The sequence below is a fragment of the Colobus angolensis genome, unplaced genomic scaffold, assembly GCF_000951035.1.
Source record: "Colobus angolensis palliatus isolate OR3802 unplaced genomic scaffold, Cang.pa_1.0 Scaffold59, whole genome shotgun sequence".
In the NCBI taxonomy this organism is placed as follows: domain Eukaryota; kingdom Metazoa; phylum Chordata; class Mammalia; order Primates; family Cercopithecidae; genus Colobus; species Colobus angolensis.
The window spans coordinates 5520553-5537400 of record NW_012119487.1 but is presented as its reverse complement, the minus strand read 5'-3'; the positions used below and the strand labels follow the sequence as shown (position 1 = coordinate 5537400).

Here is a 16848-nt window from a genome sequence, read left to right as displayed (position 1 = left end):
CTTGGGAGGCTGAAGTGGGAGGCACTTGAGCCTGGGAGGTGGAGATTGCAGTGAACTGAGATCATGCCACTGCATTCCAGCCTGGGTGACAGAGCAAGACCATCTCAGAAAACAAACAGAAAACACCACATGGCCAAATGAAAGATGTCTGTGGTCTGAATTTGGACCAAAATCTGTAATCTTACAGTCTTTTATTATTTTTTAATACGTGTCGAATTCCAAGAGGAGCTGACCAATCTCTTTGTATTTTTCACTTGGGTTCCGTGGATTCCCAGAACAAAATGCAAGTGCAAATGAGATATGATTGGGATTCTCTGCACACAATCTCCACTTTCATAAGTGCCTCTGAAGTTTAGTTTGAATTGTATATCTCCTACCTTGCTGTACCTTAAAGGACTAACAGCAGCTACCTGACCCAGGATTAGCCAATCATATTTTTTTCCAGAACTGGTGATTGGAACAATTGAGATGGCAGTCTTCTGCTGGTAGTTTGAAGAGAGGATATGTAAACTTGGTAGCTGTGTACTTAGAAGCAGAGAAAGCCTGTTTTCAGAGAGAAGAATGAAGCAGTTAAGTGTCATCTGGAAGGACAAGCAGAAGCACAATTATGGGAACAATTGCTTTCAGGGTCCTGATAGCATTCCAGCCCCTTGTCCTAGTGCCAGTTCAGGCCCAAGTGTTTGGCCTTTGGGACCTATGATACAGAGATCCTATTTCCTTTTGGTTAATTGCCTCTTAAAATTACTGTTATTAAGCTAGCTTGCAAGGGTTTCTGTTACTTGGAATCAAGGAACCTCAGTAGAGAGGAAAATAAGGCACTTTGTGGTGGTGCTGCACAGGATATCATTTTTGCAGGGTATATATTGTTTTCTAAGTTGACTGGAGTCTAGTGTCAGGTGTAAGAAGTGTTACATAAACATTGGGTTCAAATGAGTCAGAATAAAGTCAACTAAAAAAATAAAAAAGACATACATGGACTTCAGAACAAATGTTTATTACTGCTTAATGGGGCCAAAGGGGCAACACAAAGCATTGAAAACATCACTGGCTCACAAAAACAGTCACCTTGTTACCTTCTCAGTTGCATTTGTTTATTTCACAAGGCTTCATTCACACATAAAAACAAAATACTAATCCAATTCAAGTTCATAACAATTATAAAAGTAAACATTTGTTGGGACAATGTACAATAAATTGCACTTTTTAGACAAGCATTACATTTACATTTATAGAGTGTACTATACATAATACATGGAATTATGGAAACATCTAATTGGTCATCGTTTATAGAGGAAGAGGCTGATCACTAACTTTTTTGTAGTTAATTAGTAGTGTTCAGACTAATCAACTCCTTTATTCTAGAACCTGTTTTCATTAGAGATGCCATGGACAAAATAATAGAATTCATAAAAATAGATAATTCAGAATCTCTACTACCTCCTCTGCAATGGAAAGGTAGGAGTTGGAAAGAAATAAGTGGGGCTGACTGAGAAACTGTGTCCCTCATTTGAACTAAGGATCCATGCATTATGCAAAATACCAAAAATAGAGAAACTGATACAAAAGGCTTTTAGGACATCTTGGATCTGGGACCATCTCCAGCCTTATTCTTGTGCTTTCATGACACCAGAGTCTCTCGATGCATTTATATTCTCACAATTCAGTCCATATATTTTATCCCATATATAATATATAGTTATTAAAAGTTATACAGTTTAATGGAAAAGATTTTACATGTTAACTAATTGCCAGTGAAAAAGGAAAATAACTTAAAATATTCACTTTCTACTCAATGATTCTTTTTTCTTAAACTTTTCAGAATACCGCTAATGACAAACCAGAGATGGAGGTAGGAAGAATGGGATATATTAATGAAATGTTTTTATAGCAGGCAGCAAATTCAGGTGGAGATAAGCTTGACATATTGTAGTCTTCTAGATGCAAACTGAGAAAGGAATGCCAGAGAGCTGACTGCAGTCACTAAAATCTGTATGTCCACTTTTCTCATTACAACTCAAGATCAGCATCTCTATTGAGGAGCAACCAAGGTTGAAGTCCTCATTTTGGTCACTTTTGAAAGATAAAGAATTTCCTAAGGTAAAGGGCTTTGCCTGTGTTAAATGGAAGCCACTATGAGAGAGGAAGTATGTGTTGGGACAGTTCAGTTCAGTGTGACTATCAGCATGGTAATGAGAAAGAGTTTCATATCTGGTGGTAGGAAACAGGCTGCAGAGCTGCAGTCTGCCCTTCTGGCTTTCATCATTATTTCTTGAAATCTCAATGTGTATTTGGTTGTGTGGTACCCAGGGAAACAAAAGAAGCAGAGATACTCTATATAAAATTCTTCCAATTAAACACACATACAAACTAATAGTGTTCAAATCATACAACAGAATTTCTTCACTCTCTCACTTGTAATTGGAGCAAAGGAGTCAGTATTTTGGAGTGTTTTTAAGGGCAAGTTATATAATATAATCATCTTGCTAATCAAGTAAAAGTGTTCTTTCCCAGAAGATAAAACAAAACCAAGACATTTAAATTTTAAAAAGTTTTTTTTTCCCCCTTCAAGGGGCCCCCTACTAATCAGGCAGCTACCTAAGTGTTTGATGCAAAGGTTGGTGGAAGAGTTAGTAGACTGATTTCAGCGAAAGTAAAAGAAGGCTTAAACCCCTACATCAGTTACACATGTGATTCTCCTTCTGGGTGACTGGCTGACTCCTTTAAGGATCTAACTCTATCTCCTCTGCCCAAATCTGTGTTGTTTTCGCACTTCAGCTGGGAAATACAGCAACTAACTATTAACTGGAAAATATTTTAAGAAAATGGAGCAGGCATTAGAGAAAAATAAATATTAATACACCCTAGAAATAAATGAAACAAGATACATAGTATTAAATATCCCCACATCCATACAAAGGTCGCTTTTCTACTTTACTCAGGACATTTCAGAAAGCCAATGAAGAAGAAAGTACTAATTTAACAGCTGGGAGAGGGGCAGGAGAAGACACCGGTTGAATGGCATTCCTATTAGTGTTCCTGATAGGCACTCATAAATAAACAGAACATTAAGTAACTGAGAATTTCTTTGCATTAAATTATATGTAACTAAATATAACCAAAGTTTGACATGGTTCAGGATGTGGGAAGCTAGCAAACATATGCACTGCAAAATCCAGCTTGGTTTCTTTCAGATTTAAAGAATGTGTTAAGATTCTCAAGATATAAAAGCTGATGAACTGAATTATGAAGTTGAATTTCATTCATTCATTTTTTTCTACAGAATTTAATGAAAATAGAAATGATCAATTCTTAGATATTACAAATACTAGATTTTCAGAGGAATGTTTTATACAGAGCACATCCTAGGAAAGGATGAAAAACACTAGAATATTTTGAAACTTTCCTGGATATTTGGCTGGTTCATCTCTTCTAAATGAAATTCAATAGAAGAGATGCAATTCTCAAATATATCTCAAAATAAGTGAAATTAAAACTAGTAGTTACTTCATGCTGGGATGCATGAGTTTTCAAACAATAGACAGTGAAGGACATATTGTTTGGAATATTGCTATTATAACATATTATATGAACAATCATATCACATACCAAATTCTGAATTTTCTTTGTTTCTAGTCTTTACTATTGCTGCTGACTCAATGGCATTGCAGTGAGGGATAGTTTAGGCTTATGGTACCAACAGGCATATCCAAGTATGATATGGGGCTGGAGAATAAAAAAAAACAACTATGTATTGCCCTTACAATCTTTTGAAAGCGCTAAAAGAAAACTCAAAAGATGGACTTATCAAACTTGAGAGGTATGTACCTGGTGATTTTTCATTTTTGAGACAGAATTTTGCTCTTGTTGCCCAGCCTGGAGTGCAATGGCGTAATCTTGGCCCACTACAACCTCTGCCTCCTGGATTCAAGCAATTCTCCTGCCTCCACCTCCCGAATAAGCTGGGATTACAGGTGCCCGCCACCACACCCGGCTAGTTTTTGTATTTTTAGTAGATACAGGGTTTCACCATGTTGGCCAGGCTGGCCTCTAACTCCTGACCTTAGGTGATCCACTCACCTTGGCCTCCCAAAGTGCTGAGATTACAGACGTGAGCCACCATGCTTGGCCGGGGGAGAATTTTTCTCTTCAAAAGGAAAGGGACTATGAAGTTGAACAAGGTCTCCAGATAAGGGATTAACCTAGAGCCATTATGTTTCTCCCTCACCTACTATTATTTAAAGAAAATTATGCACTTTAGGCATTCTGTGGAATGTACTTATTTTTGTAAGTTGAAACAAGCTCTGTACAGAACTATGAAATTCACAACACAAAAGAGCATCTTTAATTTAGCTGGCCATTTGATAAGGCAACTGCACAGGGCTTCTTCAAATCAAAGCGTAAAGTACCAGTAAAGCTAACAGCCTACACTAAATGATTTACAAAAACAAGTGCCAAGATAACATTTTCTAGCTACTATATTTTACAAAAAAAAAAAAAATTTGCTTCTCTAGACCACCATGTAGAGAATATTAAAGTCAACACAGACACCTGGAATGCTGGGTTATGTTCCTTTTTGGTAAGAAAATAAATTTTGTAATGAAAGATGTCAGAACAACAAAAGATTTATGTAAGAAAAGTATTATCTGATGAGTATAACATAATAATCACATCAGTTTTATGGGCTGTAGATAATATAAACACAGAAAAAGGGGATTTCACTTTTTAGAACATAAAAAGATCATTTTAGAGGAAAAGATCCACCATGAGCAACTTGGTGTATCCTCCTGGGGTGGAGATGGCTCTTATTTGATTTTTCTAAGGGTGTGTTACTTTTAATTGCAACATATGGCACAGATGAAAATCATTCTGGCACTACAGAGTTTAAGATTCTTTGCAAATAATATGTTCAACAACGAGGCCAATGATGTATATCAACAAATGTTATTGTACATATCTAATAGTAGTTTGGTTAGTGTGAAAGGAACAGAGGCCTCCAAAATAGTTTATAAAATAAAAATAGTTTTGCTCTTATCAAATAATTTCCTGCAAGGACTATTTTTATAGGCATGTTAAATATAATTGAAAAAATATTTCCACTAATTTTTAAACAATAGCTTTACCTTTCCATGAGATAAGTATTTCTGTAAAGGTTTTATATTCAATCAAAAATGTTACAAATGCATTTGTATCTCTTTATGGGTACGAAGGACACATTTTCAGGGAACTACAGAAATCGGAAAAAGTTGCCCAACATTAAGCTGAGATGATGTGAGCCTGACCTCTATTTCCCATTTCAATACTATGTCCTTTAACAAAGTTACAGTATTGTTAGTGTTTCTTTAGCAAGTATATATCAACGTTAAATGAAATACTCTGTCCCTGGTTCTGTATTCCACTCTATTCAGCACAATGGCTGAACCTGGGACTTTTTAGGCGTCTCTGGTAAAGGCTCCCTAGTCTATAAGGCGCAATATCCACCTTTTACTTTATAAGTGCCAGAAGTCACATCTGTGTCCATACTTAGGCATACTTAGGAACTCGTAAGTCCTATGTGGAGTTCTTAAAAGGATCTGTTAGAATACCACAGCCCAAATGATCCTAACTTACACTTATTAAAATCTCAGTTCCTTTTACCTAATGTATAATCTGAATAGCCCATCTATTCCTGGCACTTCATTTCCAGATAATGAAAGTAAACCAATGATCGCTGATTGGTTCTTTCCTTTGGACAGGATTATCACTCCCCTGGGAATCAGGCTCAGGAGGAAACCTGAGAGCGGTCCTGCCTGGCCCCACAGTGTGCTTTATCTGAATAAATCCTGAAAAGCTAAGAGGTTTAGGTTTCAATGTGTTTTTTCCTGTGACAAAGATCTTCCTATCAATCACTTCATTTCAACCTTGGAATAACAGATGTCTCCATTTTTACGTAAGATAAAAATAATTATGAATAATTAGTTCTAAATAAAAGAGCATTTAGTTCTGAATTACTTATTTCCAACTAAACATCAGGCAAACAAAATAATGTGTTAATACTATGATGGATCTGAACATGGCCTTCCATGAAGAAGCTGGAAAATAGGTATTCAACAAAGAACAGGTCAGTTTAAATAACATCCCTTTGAAAAGTGTCATACAAGAAAGAGAGCTACTGAAAGATTCTGGCTTGTTTTCTGGCCTCCTTGACTTTCCTTCAAAGGGACACCAGGAAGAATCCTCCCAGATTTCCACTGCTTTGAACATTGTGCTCTTGTGCTTGGGTAAGGCTGGAACTATGTGCTTTCCTTGGGTGGCTGGGTGACCGGCGCTGGCTGCAATGGCTGGGTGCCCGTAGCCGTTTTGATAGAGTTCAGGGTTTTGCTAAACCAAGAGTTTTTTGCAGCTTGGATTTCATTCATAAGGGCTCCTCTCTGATGTTCAAGTTCCTAATTAAAGCAAGAAAATAATCTGAGTTAAATAAATGTTTTCTTTTTGCCAATAAACAAATACATTCATTAATTAATTTTTAAAAATGTGCAGCTTTTTGGAGTCTCAAGGTATGTGCTGCCAATTTTCCTCCCACAAAACCCAGGAGAGATTGAATTGGTTAGTACAAGGATAAAGTTAAGAGCTAAAAGATTTATCAAACAACTGGAATCTGTACTTTCTCTCAACAGAGAAAGAAAACCTCATTTTATTCTTTTTTTCCCTGCAAGTTAGGTCCAAATTTAGGTTTAGGTTGCAACCCAAGATAACAGGTTTAAAAACCACAAATAGGCCGGGCGCGGTGGCTCAAGCCTGTAATCCCAGCACTTTGGGAGGCCGAGACGGGTGGATCACGAGGTCAGGAGATCGAAACCATCCTGGCTAACACGGTGAAACCTCGTCTCTACTAAAAATACAAAAACTAGCCGGGCGAGGTGGCGGGCGCCTGTAGTCCCAGCTACTCGGGAGGCTGAGGCAGGAGAATGGCATAAACCCGGGAGGCGGAGCTTGCAGTGAGCTGAGATCCGGCCACTGCTCTCCAGTCTGGGGGACAGAGCGAGACTACACCTCAAAAAAAAAAAAAAACCACAAATAAATGTAAACATACGGATGAATTTTTACTGATAGTATAAGCATGAATGAATTCCAGTTCCAAAGAAATAGGCTTTGCCCTAAGAATGTCCAGGGTCAGAGCACACACATGGTGGAAGCTGGCTGGTGTGGTGGAGGCTGGCGACATGGCAGCTATGGCGCTGGTAGGGATCACTGGGAAAATGAAATGAAGAAGAGTCTATCAGAAGCCAGGACTATTTCTAATTATATTATGCTCCAATATGGAGAAAGATAATGGGGAAAGGGGTTTGACAAAATGAGCTAAAGATAAAAAGAAGCTCCAAAGAAAAGAATGGGTGTCAGCCAATGTGTGGCTCTCAGGGTAGACACAGCAGAGGGGGTTTGGTTTTTCATTTTCAGGATCAGCCACTGAAGTGACCACATTCTGTGAGAAAGGATGTAAGCAAAAAATCTCAGGGTAAAAAAAACAAAAAGCATACGCTTAATTAAGTTCTCATAAGATATACTTTTAATTATTAAAATTTCATTTAAAATTATGTATTTGTTTATATTGGTGTTAAGAATACATGATATAAAATGTGATTATGCAGGACACATTAGCAGACAGAAAACGTATTCATCATGCAATTCTGACCTAGATAGGTATATTCTGAAGTACCAGAGTATCCTGGACCATTAATTGTTTATTCTTTCTTCTTGTTCTTTGATCAAATTACCAACCTGAATTTTACATTTGGCCTCCACCAACTGCAGTTTGGTTTGTGCCAGTTCCAGTTCCATCTCTCTCAGCTGCTTCTTAAGTGAGTCTTTCTCATCGTCCGTTTCAATTCCCTGGTCCTCTCTGCTTGTGGCTGCTAGTTTCAAAGCACCCTCCTTGCTGAAAATGTCACTGCAGTGTTTGCATGCCATCATCTTACCCTAAAGTATCCAAAAGAGATAACCAACATCAAAGTGTATTCCATAGGCTAAATCACTTTCTGAAACAATATATGACTTTTTTAGATGCTGTTTTTTGTCATGAATGCAGGCCCATTTCTGAAGGTTATTTTTCTTGTGCTGCAATCAAAATCATTAGTCAGCCCGAACCCAACTATCCAAGACGGGTGCTCCTTTTTCCTGAAGTATCTCTAGAAATACCCTAGAAATAGAAAGTATTGTAGCATCTCTTTGAAATCTGTTCTAGAAATTTTATGCTATCATTATTCTTACTAGATGCCAAGCACCACACCAAATGCTTTAGTTGTAGTATTTCACTAATCCTGGAGCAACTGTATAAGTAAGCACTATCATCATCCTCATTTCATAAAGAAAGAAACTCAGAGTTTAAAGAACTTGCCTATAGTAGACTGAGGACAGTCATCATGACTAACCTAAATCTATCCTTGCAACAAAGCACATGTTCTGTTGTTGAGTTTTAAGCAAAGAGGACCCCTATTGTTTCAAGTAATAAAAGTAACTCCGGCCAGGCGCAGTGGCTCATGCCCGTAATCCCAGCACTTTGAGAGGCTGAGGTGGGCGGATCACAAAGTCAGGAGATTGAGACCAGCCTGGCTAACATGGTGAAACCCCATCTCTACTAAAAATACAAAAAATTAGCCAGGTGTGGTAGCATGCGCCTATAGTCCCAGCTACTTGGGAAACTGAGGCAGGAGAATCACTTGAACCCAGGAGGTGGAGGCTGCAGTGAGCTGAGATTGCACTACTGCACTCCAGCCTGGGCGAGAGAATGAGACTCCATCTAAAAAAAAAAAAAAAAAAAGTAACTACCACATGCCCAGATTGCAGTTGGGCACATAGCACTGAACAACAGCAACTGTTTTCCAGACAATAGTGCTGTTGTTTTCTTCAAGTATTTTAAAAAATAATTCAATAGAGGTAAAAGATATTACACACTATTTCTACTTTGATGCCCTACTGCTACAACAAGCTCCATGTGTCCATCACCATGCCCATCCTCCTCTCTTCACACACAAAAAGCAACTCTCCACCACACTTCTGTGCCACTCGGCATGTCCCCACCATTTGGGCCTGAAGACTTTGGATCATCTTTTCATTAGCTTCTCTTTCATCCTACGTCCAGCTGACCATTAATTTCTTCCTCTTGGGCTGGGTGCGGTGGCTCACGCCTCTAATACCAGAACTTTGGGAGGCCGAGGTGAGTGGATCACAAGGTCGAGATCCAGACCATCCTGGACAACATGGTAAAACCCCGGCTCTACTAAAACTACAAAAATTAGCTGGGCATGATGGTGCACACCTATAGTCCCAACTAGTTGGGAGGCTGAGGCAGGAGAATCGTGTGAACCTAGGAGGTGAGAATTGCAGTGAGCCGAGATCGCGCCACTGCACTACAGCCTGGCAACAGAGCAAGACTCCGTCTCAAAAAAAAAAAAAAAAAAAAATTTTTCTCCTCTGACATGTCTGAGCTCTTGCCATTCCAGGCCTAATCCCTAAGGGTCACCTTCTCAGTACTCACTGGCTTCCTTCTCATCCCATCCATAATCCACTCTTCGTATTCCTGTTCATTAATATTCATTAGACATGAAAAAACAAAACTTGTCATTCTCTTACTTAAGAACCTCTGAGAATAATTAGCCCAGTATAGGCATATTGTAAATATTTGTTGTGTGTTTACTGTTGACTAAAAATGTTAAATAGCTTTTGATCTGAGTCTTAAATGATTAAAAATTTACTGAGCTGGCTAAGTAATTTTATTAGGTTGAACCACATGAAGAAACAGATTGATCACATAAGAGGGAAGATGACATTTCAGCAAAGAGAACACCTCTATGTGCAAAGACACAGCACCTTCAGATAACTTCAAAGAATTCAAAATGGCTTAAGCAGAAAGTGATACGACAATGAGCAAGATGAGAGATCTCTGTGCCCGGGTCATAAAGGTCCTTAAATACCATGTTGCTGAATTCTGATTTTATCCTACAGAAAATGCATTCATTTACTCTATGGAGCCCAGTGCTACATGTCAAAGATAGAGCAATAAGTCTGACAGAGCTGCAGTTTGGCAGACCTGCTAAAATGTGGTGGATACTGCTGATTCTCACCCAATATCCATTTCTCCTTCTTCCTAACAGACCCTGAGTTTATTTGAGCTGGCAGTGTGTCTAGATAAAAGGTGACACTCCCTAAATTCCCTCAAAGCTGCTATGTAAGCAGAAGTTAGAGGGGAGCTTCTAAGAAGGCTGCTTAGAAAGAGCTCACCCAGGGGAATGAGGCCTTTATATCCTGCATCTCCTTTTGGACTAAAATTCTGCCCTAGAGTATGGGTGTGATGGTGGGAGCTCTAGTTGAAAGGATTGGTTTTGGGCTGGGCGTGATAGCTCACGCCTGTAATCCCAGCACTTTGGGAGGCCGAGGTGGGTGGGACACAAGGTCAGGAGTTCGAGATCAGCTTGGCCAACATGGTGAACCATGTATTTTGTATTTTTCTACTAAAAATACAAAAATTGGCTGGGCGTGGAGGTGCGCGCCTGTAGTCCCAGCTACTCGGGAGGCTGAGGCAGGAGAATCTCTTGAACCCGGGAGGCAGAGGTTGCAGTGAGCTGAGATAGTGCCATTGTACTCCAGACTGGGCAACAGGGCAAGACTCCGTCTCAAAAAAAAAAAAAAAAAAAAAAAAAAAAAAAAAAAAAAAAAAAAAAAAAAAAAAAAAAAAAAAAAAAAAAAAAAAAAGAGAAAGGATTGGTTTCTAGGTGACCTTGAGGATAGAAGTCCGCATGAAGATGTGGGTCACTAATGACACCAAAGGTATACCTTTCTAGTCCTAGGCTGCTTTTATGTAAAATAATCAACACTTTTATGGTTAAGCCAATGCTATTCTGGGTTCCCTATATGTGGCCAATCTAATTCTGCATTGATACACAGAATGATAGTCAAATATCACTTTATATTTGGGAACACTCATTCTGATTATAGTGTAAAGGATGAACTGGGGTGTGATCATGACAAAAGAAGGTTATTATAGGAAACTGAAAAAACCAAAAGCTATTTATCATACCAAGTGAGATAGGAAGAAGCACTAGAGAAAGGGGAGGTGGCATAGTCTAATGGCTAATGTTATTGACTTTAGAGTCTGACTTCCAGGCTTAAATCCTGGTTCTACTAGCTGTGTAACCTTGATCAAATGAATTACCTGTTTGTGGCTTTATCATCAATAAAAAAGAAGATATACTGTCTTTTTTATTTTTTTTAATCTTGTACCAGGGTCTTACTGTCACCCAGGCTGGAATGCCATGGCATGCTCACAGTTCACTGCAGCTTCAGCCTCCTAGGCTCAAGCAATCCTCCCACCTCAGCCTCCTGAGGAGCTAGGACTACAGGTGCATGCCATCACATCCAGCTAATTTTTGTATTTTTTGTAGAGACGGGGTTTCACCAAGTTGCCCAGGCTGGTCTTGAACTCCTGGACTCAAGTGATCTGCCCACCTAGGCCTCCCCAAAGTGTTGGAATGACAGGCGTGAGCCTAGCTGTTCTTTATTCTGGCTAAGACAAGTTTATATTCCTCTTCTTGAATGTCATGGACTTTCATTAGGCAGTCTCACCTACTTAGCCAATATTTTCCTCTGTTTCTTAATACATATTCTAACCACATCAGTCTCTGTATTAAGACACTGAAACACTCATTCCTAAAATGAGTATTAATACTCATTTATAATTAAATGATTAATGATAATCATTTATCATTAATATAATTTTTTTAAAAAGACAGTATATCTTCTTTTTTATTGATGATAAAGCCACACTCATTCCTATGTTTGGGTCTTCACTCACATCATTTCTTCTATAATGTTCTTTTTCTTTTTAAACACTGCTCTCTAACTAATTTCTATCCACCCTGCTTTTTTGGTCTATAGTTCTCATGATTTTGTTTTCTCTACGACGCTGATTGTCAGTGTGATCCAGCTTAGCACTTTTTTTTGTTTTTTGTTTTTTTGAGATGGAATCTCACTCTGCTGCTCAGGCTGGAGTACAGTGGCACAATCTTGGCTCACTGCAACCTCCGCCTCCTGGGTTCAAGTGATTCTCATGCCTCAGCCTCCCGAGTAGCTGAGATCATAGGTGTGAGCCACTATGCCTGGCTAATTTTTGTTATTTTTAGTAGAGACAGGGTTTCACCATGATGGCCAGGCTGGTCTTGAACTCCTGACCTCAGGTGATCTGCCCATCTCAGCTTCCCAAAGTGCTGGGATTACCGGTGTGAGCCACTGCACCTGGCCCAGCTGAGCTCCCTTGAACTGCTTCCTAAGTTCTTAATTTGTATGTGTAACTTGTCCTACGGGAAAATTTTAAGCTCCTTTTCATGTGTAATTTCTATAACAAAATGGTAGTCTAATAGCTATGCACATAGTATATGCTCAATAAAACCTTCAGTGAGTAATCAATATAAATTCTCATTTTGTTATTTCCATAAAGATTTCAGTTCAACATTGAGAACACATGGGCACAGACGAGGGGAACAACACTCACCAGCGCCTGTTGTTGGGGATGAGGACTGAAGGGAGGGAACTTAGAGGACGGGTTAACAGGCACAGCAAACCACCATGGCACATGTATACCTATGTAACAAACCTGCACCTTCTGCACATGTATCCCCCTTTGCTTTTTTTTTTTTAAGAAGAAATAAAGAAAAAAAAAATTCACTTCAGGATAGTTAACCCCTTTACACCACGACACTTCATCAACTGAATCTTGGTCAGTATGCCTATAATGGACAAAGAGTGATAAGTGCTAACTAGAAAGAAGTGCAAAGGTAGACCAGAAAGGGAAGATACAAACATCAAATTTTATCTCATCAGAGAGGGAGACCACCAAACCCTATACTCACTAAATCTCTGATTGATATTTTATAACATAAGTAAGAAGAAAATACTTTTGGAATACAAGGTCTTGTATGTCAGGTACTAATCTAAGTACTTTATATACACCATATACTTTATAGTCATTATCTTATTTAACATTCAGAATGATTTTATGAGGCAGGTAATGTTATCTCCATTTTATAGAACACAAAATGAAGCTTAGAAAGGTTAAATCACTTTTCAAGATTGTTAAATTATATGCTAAATTACTTAATACACATTTATTTACTAGTATGAAACCTGAACATATTCAAATAAGATGATGTCAGGTTTCTGTAACACTGGTCCCAAAAGTTGACTGTGACAACAATGCCTCTTAAGAATACCAATTCATTGGTTTACTGTTGTTTCTATGGAATAAGCAATCTGTTTTTTTCAAATAGAGCAGCAACATAATGCATTTTACCACCAGGGGGCAGCAAGTAAACAAATGCCACAGGTTTTCTTCAAAAATAAACCTCTAAAACTTAGTGCAAGAATCAGTTACCCAACACATGTTTTTCCAGCTAAGTTCTACATTGCCCATGGTGTTTACTTATAAAGAGAGTAATGGGATGATCCTACTGAGTCCCATTCTGAAGCCACATCAATGCAGGCTCAGTGAGATGTGGGCTGCTAAGGGTTCTCAGGTTCACACCACCAAAGAAATCTACATGGCTCATCTCAAACTCTGGGGCTTCTTGCAACAATGTCAAATTCCACCTCCTTTCATGTTAGCTGCCTCTGACAGTCCACATGATTTATGGGAGCATCATAACCTTTCAGCTGAAAGGGAAGACAATCACACCTAGTCAGAAGAGAGGTATCCTAGTCTCCATAATTCCTATTAATAAATCCTTTAATACAAAAGGGTGGTGTTGGGGATTCTTTCGGGTACTTACAAGCCTGTGGGACTTTGAAATAAATGTTATCACAGGACGATTTCACTCCTTACCTTTACCACTTCCAGCTCCTCCTTGCTGGCTGCTTGCTGTTTCTCCAGCCTGGTACTCAACTGTGAACAGATCTAAGGATGAGAAAAGAGTCTTTTACTAGAAAACAGAACTCTTGCAGCATGTACACATAACTACTTATCAATTCATATGTTACTCTAGCACATCTGATCCTAGAAGGAATTTTGCAAATGAATAGCACTGTAAATGCCAGTCATTTTGGAAATGAGCAGCAGAAAACTGGAACATTCCATATGTAAAGCATACTCTAATTAGTAGAAACATACAGGGGGTAGATTTGGTTTCTTTCTGTCACTAGCCTTCTGTGACTGGTTCAAGTGAATTCCTGGCTTCACTTTTGGAATTAACCTATAGAATCTTTGCTGAGTATTCACTTTCTACAAGTTAGTATCCTGAGAAAATCTTGATGAAAAGAATTCTAGACAGAAATATCTCCTGTCTACTGTCACAGAAAGAACCCGTTTTCAATCACAAAAGTTTCCTTAAGAAGTGGCAGAGTGATGTTCTCACTCATAAGTGGGAGTTGAACAATGAGAACACATAGACATAGGGAGGGGAACATCACACACCCGGGCCTGGTGGAGGGGTAGGGGACTAGGGGAGGCATAACATTAGGAAAAATACCTTAATACAGACTAAAGCTCTTATTAAGTAGGTTTGGCAACACAGCATAGAAATTAAAAGCTTAGCTGCTGGAGTGAAATGTGAGTTTAAGGCAAACTCCACTTCTTCATAGCTTTGTGAGCTTCGGCAAAGTCATTAATCTTTCCAAGACTCAGTTTTCTCATGATTAAAAAGTGCTGTGCTATAGCAATCAAGTGGAAAAAAAGTATGCAAAGGGGTTAGCATAGCACCTGGCCAATAGTAAGTGTACATTAAATAAAATCTATTATTATTTTCGATTCTGAAATAAGGTGCTAACAAGTATTAGAAATGGTAGAAAAAAAACGAAATGGTAGAAATAGGTGCTTTTAAAGGAAAAAAATCTAGATAAATGAGTATTGGATGTTCAAATCTATTGCCTGAAATAAGAATCTTTTATTTTAGAAAAGTGGATGAAAGGTGGGAGGATAGCTTGAGCCCAGGAGGTCAAGGCTGCGGTGAGCTGTGTTCAGGCCACCGCATCACTGCATTCCAGCCTGGGTGACAGAGCAAGACCTTGTCTCACAAAAAACAAAACAAAACAAAACAAAACAGAAAAACACGATGGAAAAACAGGGGATGTGAAATTTTAAAGTACAATTTTGGCTAAAAACATATATGGTTTACCTCTATTATCAAAACATACATTTAAAAAAAATCCCAATTTACTCAAAAATAGCTCTGGAGATGAGGGCTTGCTTGCTGAGTTTAGTTTGTTGAGTTTCATTCCAATTCTCCAGATCCAAGCCTGAGGAACCATTAGTAGGACTGTACTGACTGATGTTAAAAAGAAGAGATTACCATGGTAGATTCTGCAAACCTTAAACCCTTTTAAATAAACCAAAACATTATGCACAGAGCCAGTAATAGCTATATTCCAACTATAGAATGCATTTAGATTGTGTCTTATATCCTAATTATCTTCAAACAGATGGGTCTGTTGCCTTTTGCATTATTTCAAGGGCTTGCCAGATAATATTCAAGAATAGTCCCCAGGATTACTTTTGGAGAGGGCTGCATTTGGTGGCCATCCATGGCATAATCTGGCAATGAAAAACATGCATTTGTAGCGATGGGAAATTCCATAACACATGGTCTTTAATGTTCCTTATATTGGTCAATGTCTACCACCTCTTCGCCTAGATGCCCACATTCAACATCTCAGATCACCTTCAAGGTTTTCTCTTGTCTAGCAAAAAAAAAAAAAAAAAAAAAAAAAAAGACTGTCTTTTGTGATTTCAGGGACCTGGTTTTCTTACTTGGACTCTGGTATTTGTGGTCTCTCCCCTTGGTTCCACATTTCTTACTGGGACAGATTAGTGCCAATAATACGTCTTTGATTATGCCACTTTACTGCTCAAAAATGTCCTACCACAAACAAAATAAAATCCAAGGTCCCAAGCCTAGCCCCGGATCTTTCTTTGATCTGGACCCTAACGTCCCTTTGCTTCTCTTTTGTACTGGAATCTCTTACCAAATGAATTATTTTTCTCTTCACTCATCTACTTCCATGCCTTTGCACATCCTGTTCCCTCTTTTCCACCATTTCCATCCTCTTCTTTGTCTTCTTTATCTCTACAGATCCAAGTCTCACCTAGCCTTCGAAGCGCAGCTCAAAAGGATTCATTTCCCACACGTCACAAGTTTCCTTTCCTCTTATTTCTACATAGGTATTATCTCCACATTATACCATAAGCTTCTAGAGAGGAAAACTTCAATTCATTCATCTTTTTGTCTGTCAAAGTATTAAGCCTCACAGAGAGCAGGCATTAAATAAACATATGTTGATCATCATAGAAGAGTAAAATAGCTCTAAAGTTTTATTTGTCAGTCTTCCGCGAATATGCAGATTCCTTATGGAAAGATGTTCATAATGTATTAAGTGAACTAAAGCTAGTTACAAAAAAATAGGATAAACAATACAATTCATCCTGTTTATATATATTATAAATTTATTTATAAAGCATTTGTATAGCAACAATGCATATTCAATATATTACAATGATTATCTCTAGCTAGAAAGATTGAGGAAGATTTGTTTTCTTTGTGCTTCTCTGCACTATTCTACTTTTCCACAAGAACACAAATTTAATTTATAAGCAAAAAAACACATTTTTTAAAAAAAGTATCAGACTTCCGAGTCCTATGTGAATTAGAAGACCCCAGGGAAATCCTTAGATGAGAAGATGGCATATGGTACTTTAATTAATTCTAGAAACCTGGAATTTGAACAGATCACTCAGAGTCTCAGCAATGAGAGGAGTCCTTGCCATGTCCAGCCAACAGGAAGGACAGGAAGGTACCAGTAGATACCAGGAAAGGGGGCTTTCTGACACCATTC

General features: G+C 38.4%; 1 protein-coding gene across 3 annotated transcripts in view; it reads right to left on the bottom strand.

The window, feature by feature from the left end:
- Window positions 1-973: 973 nt before the first annotated feature.
- Window positions 974-16848, bottom strand: part of RABGAP1L (RAB GTPase activating protein 1-like) — an 812347-nt gene continuing 796472 nt past the window's right edge. For all 3 annotated transcript variants that reach the window (XM_011962352.1, XM_011962354.1, XM_011962355.1), the window contains 3 exons: window positions 13847-13918; window positions 7756-7953; window positions 974-6422 (listed from right to left, as the gene is read on the bottom strand). In XM_011962352.1, coding sequence (XP_011817742.1) covers window positions 6270-6422; window positions 7756-7953; window positions 13847-13918 — 423 coding nt within the window. In that variant the 3' untranslated portion in view covers window positions 974-6269. The remainder of the gene's footprint in view (window positions 6423-7755; window positions 7954-13846; window positions 13919-16848) is intronic.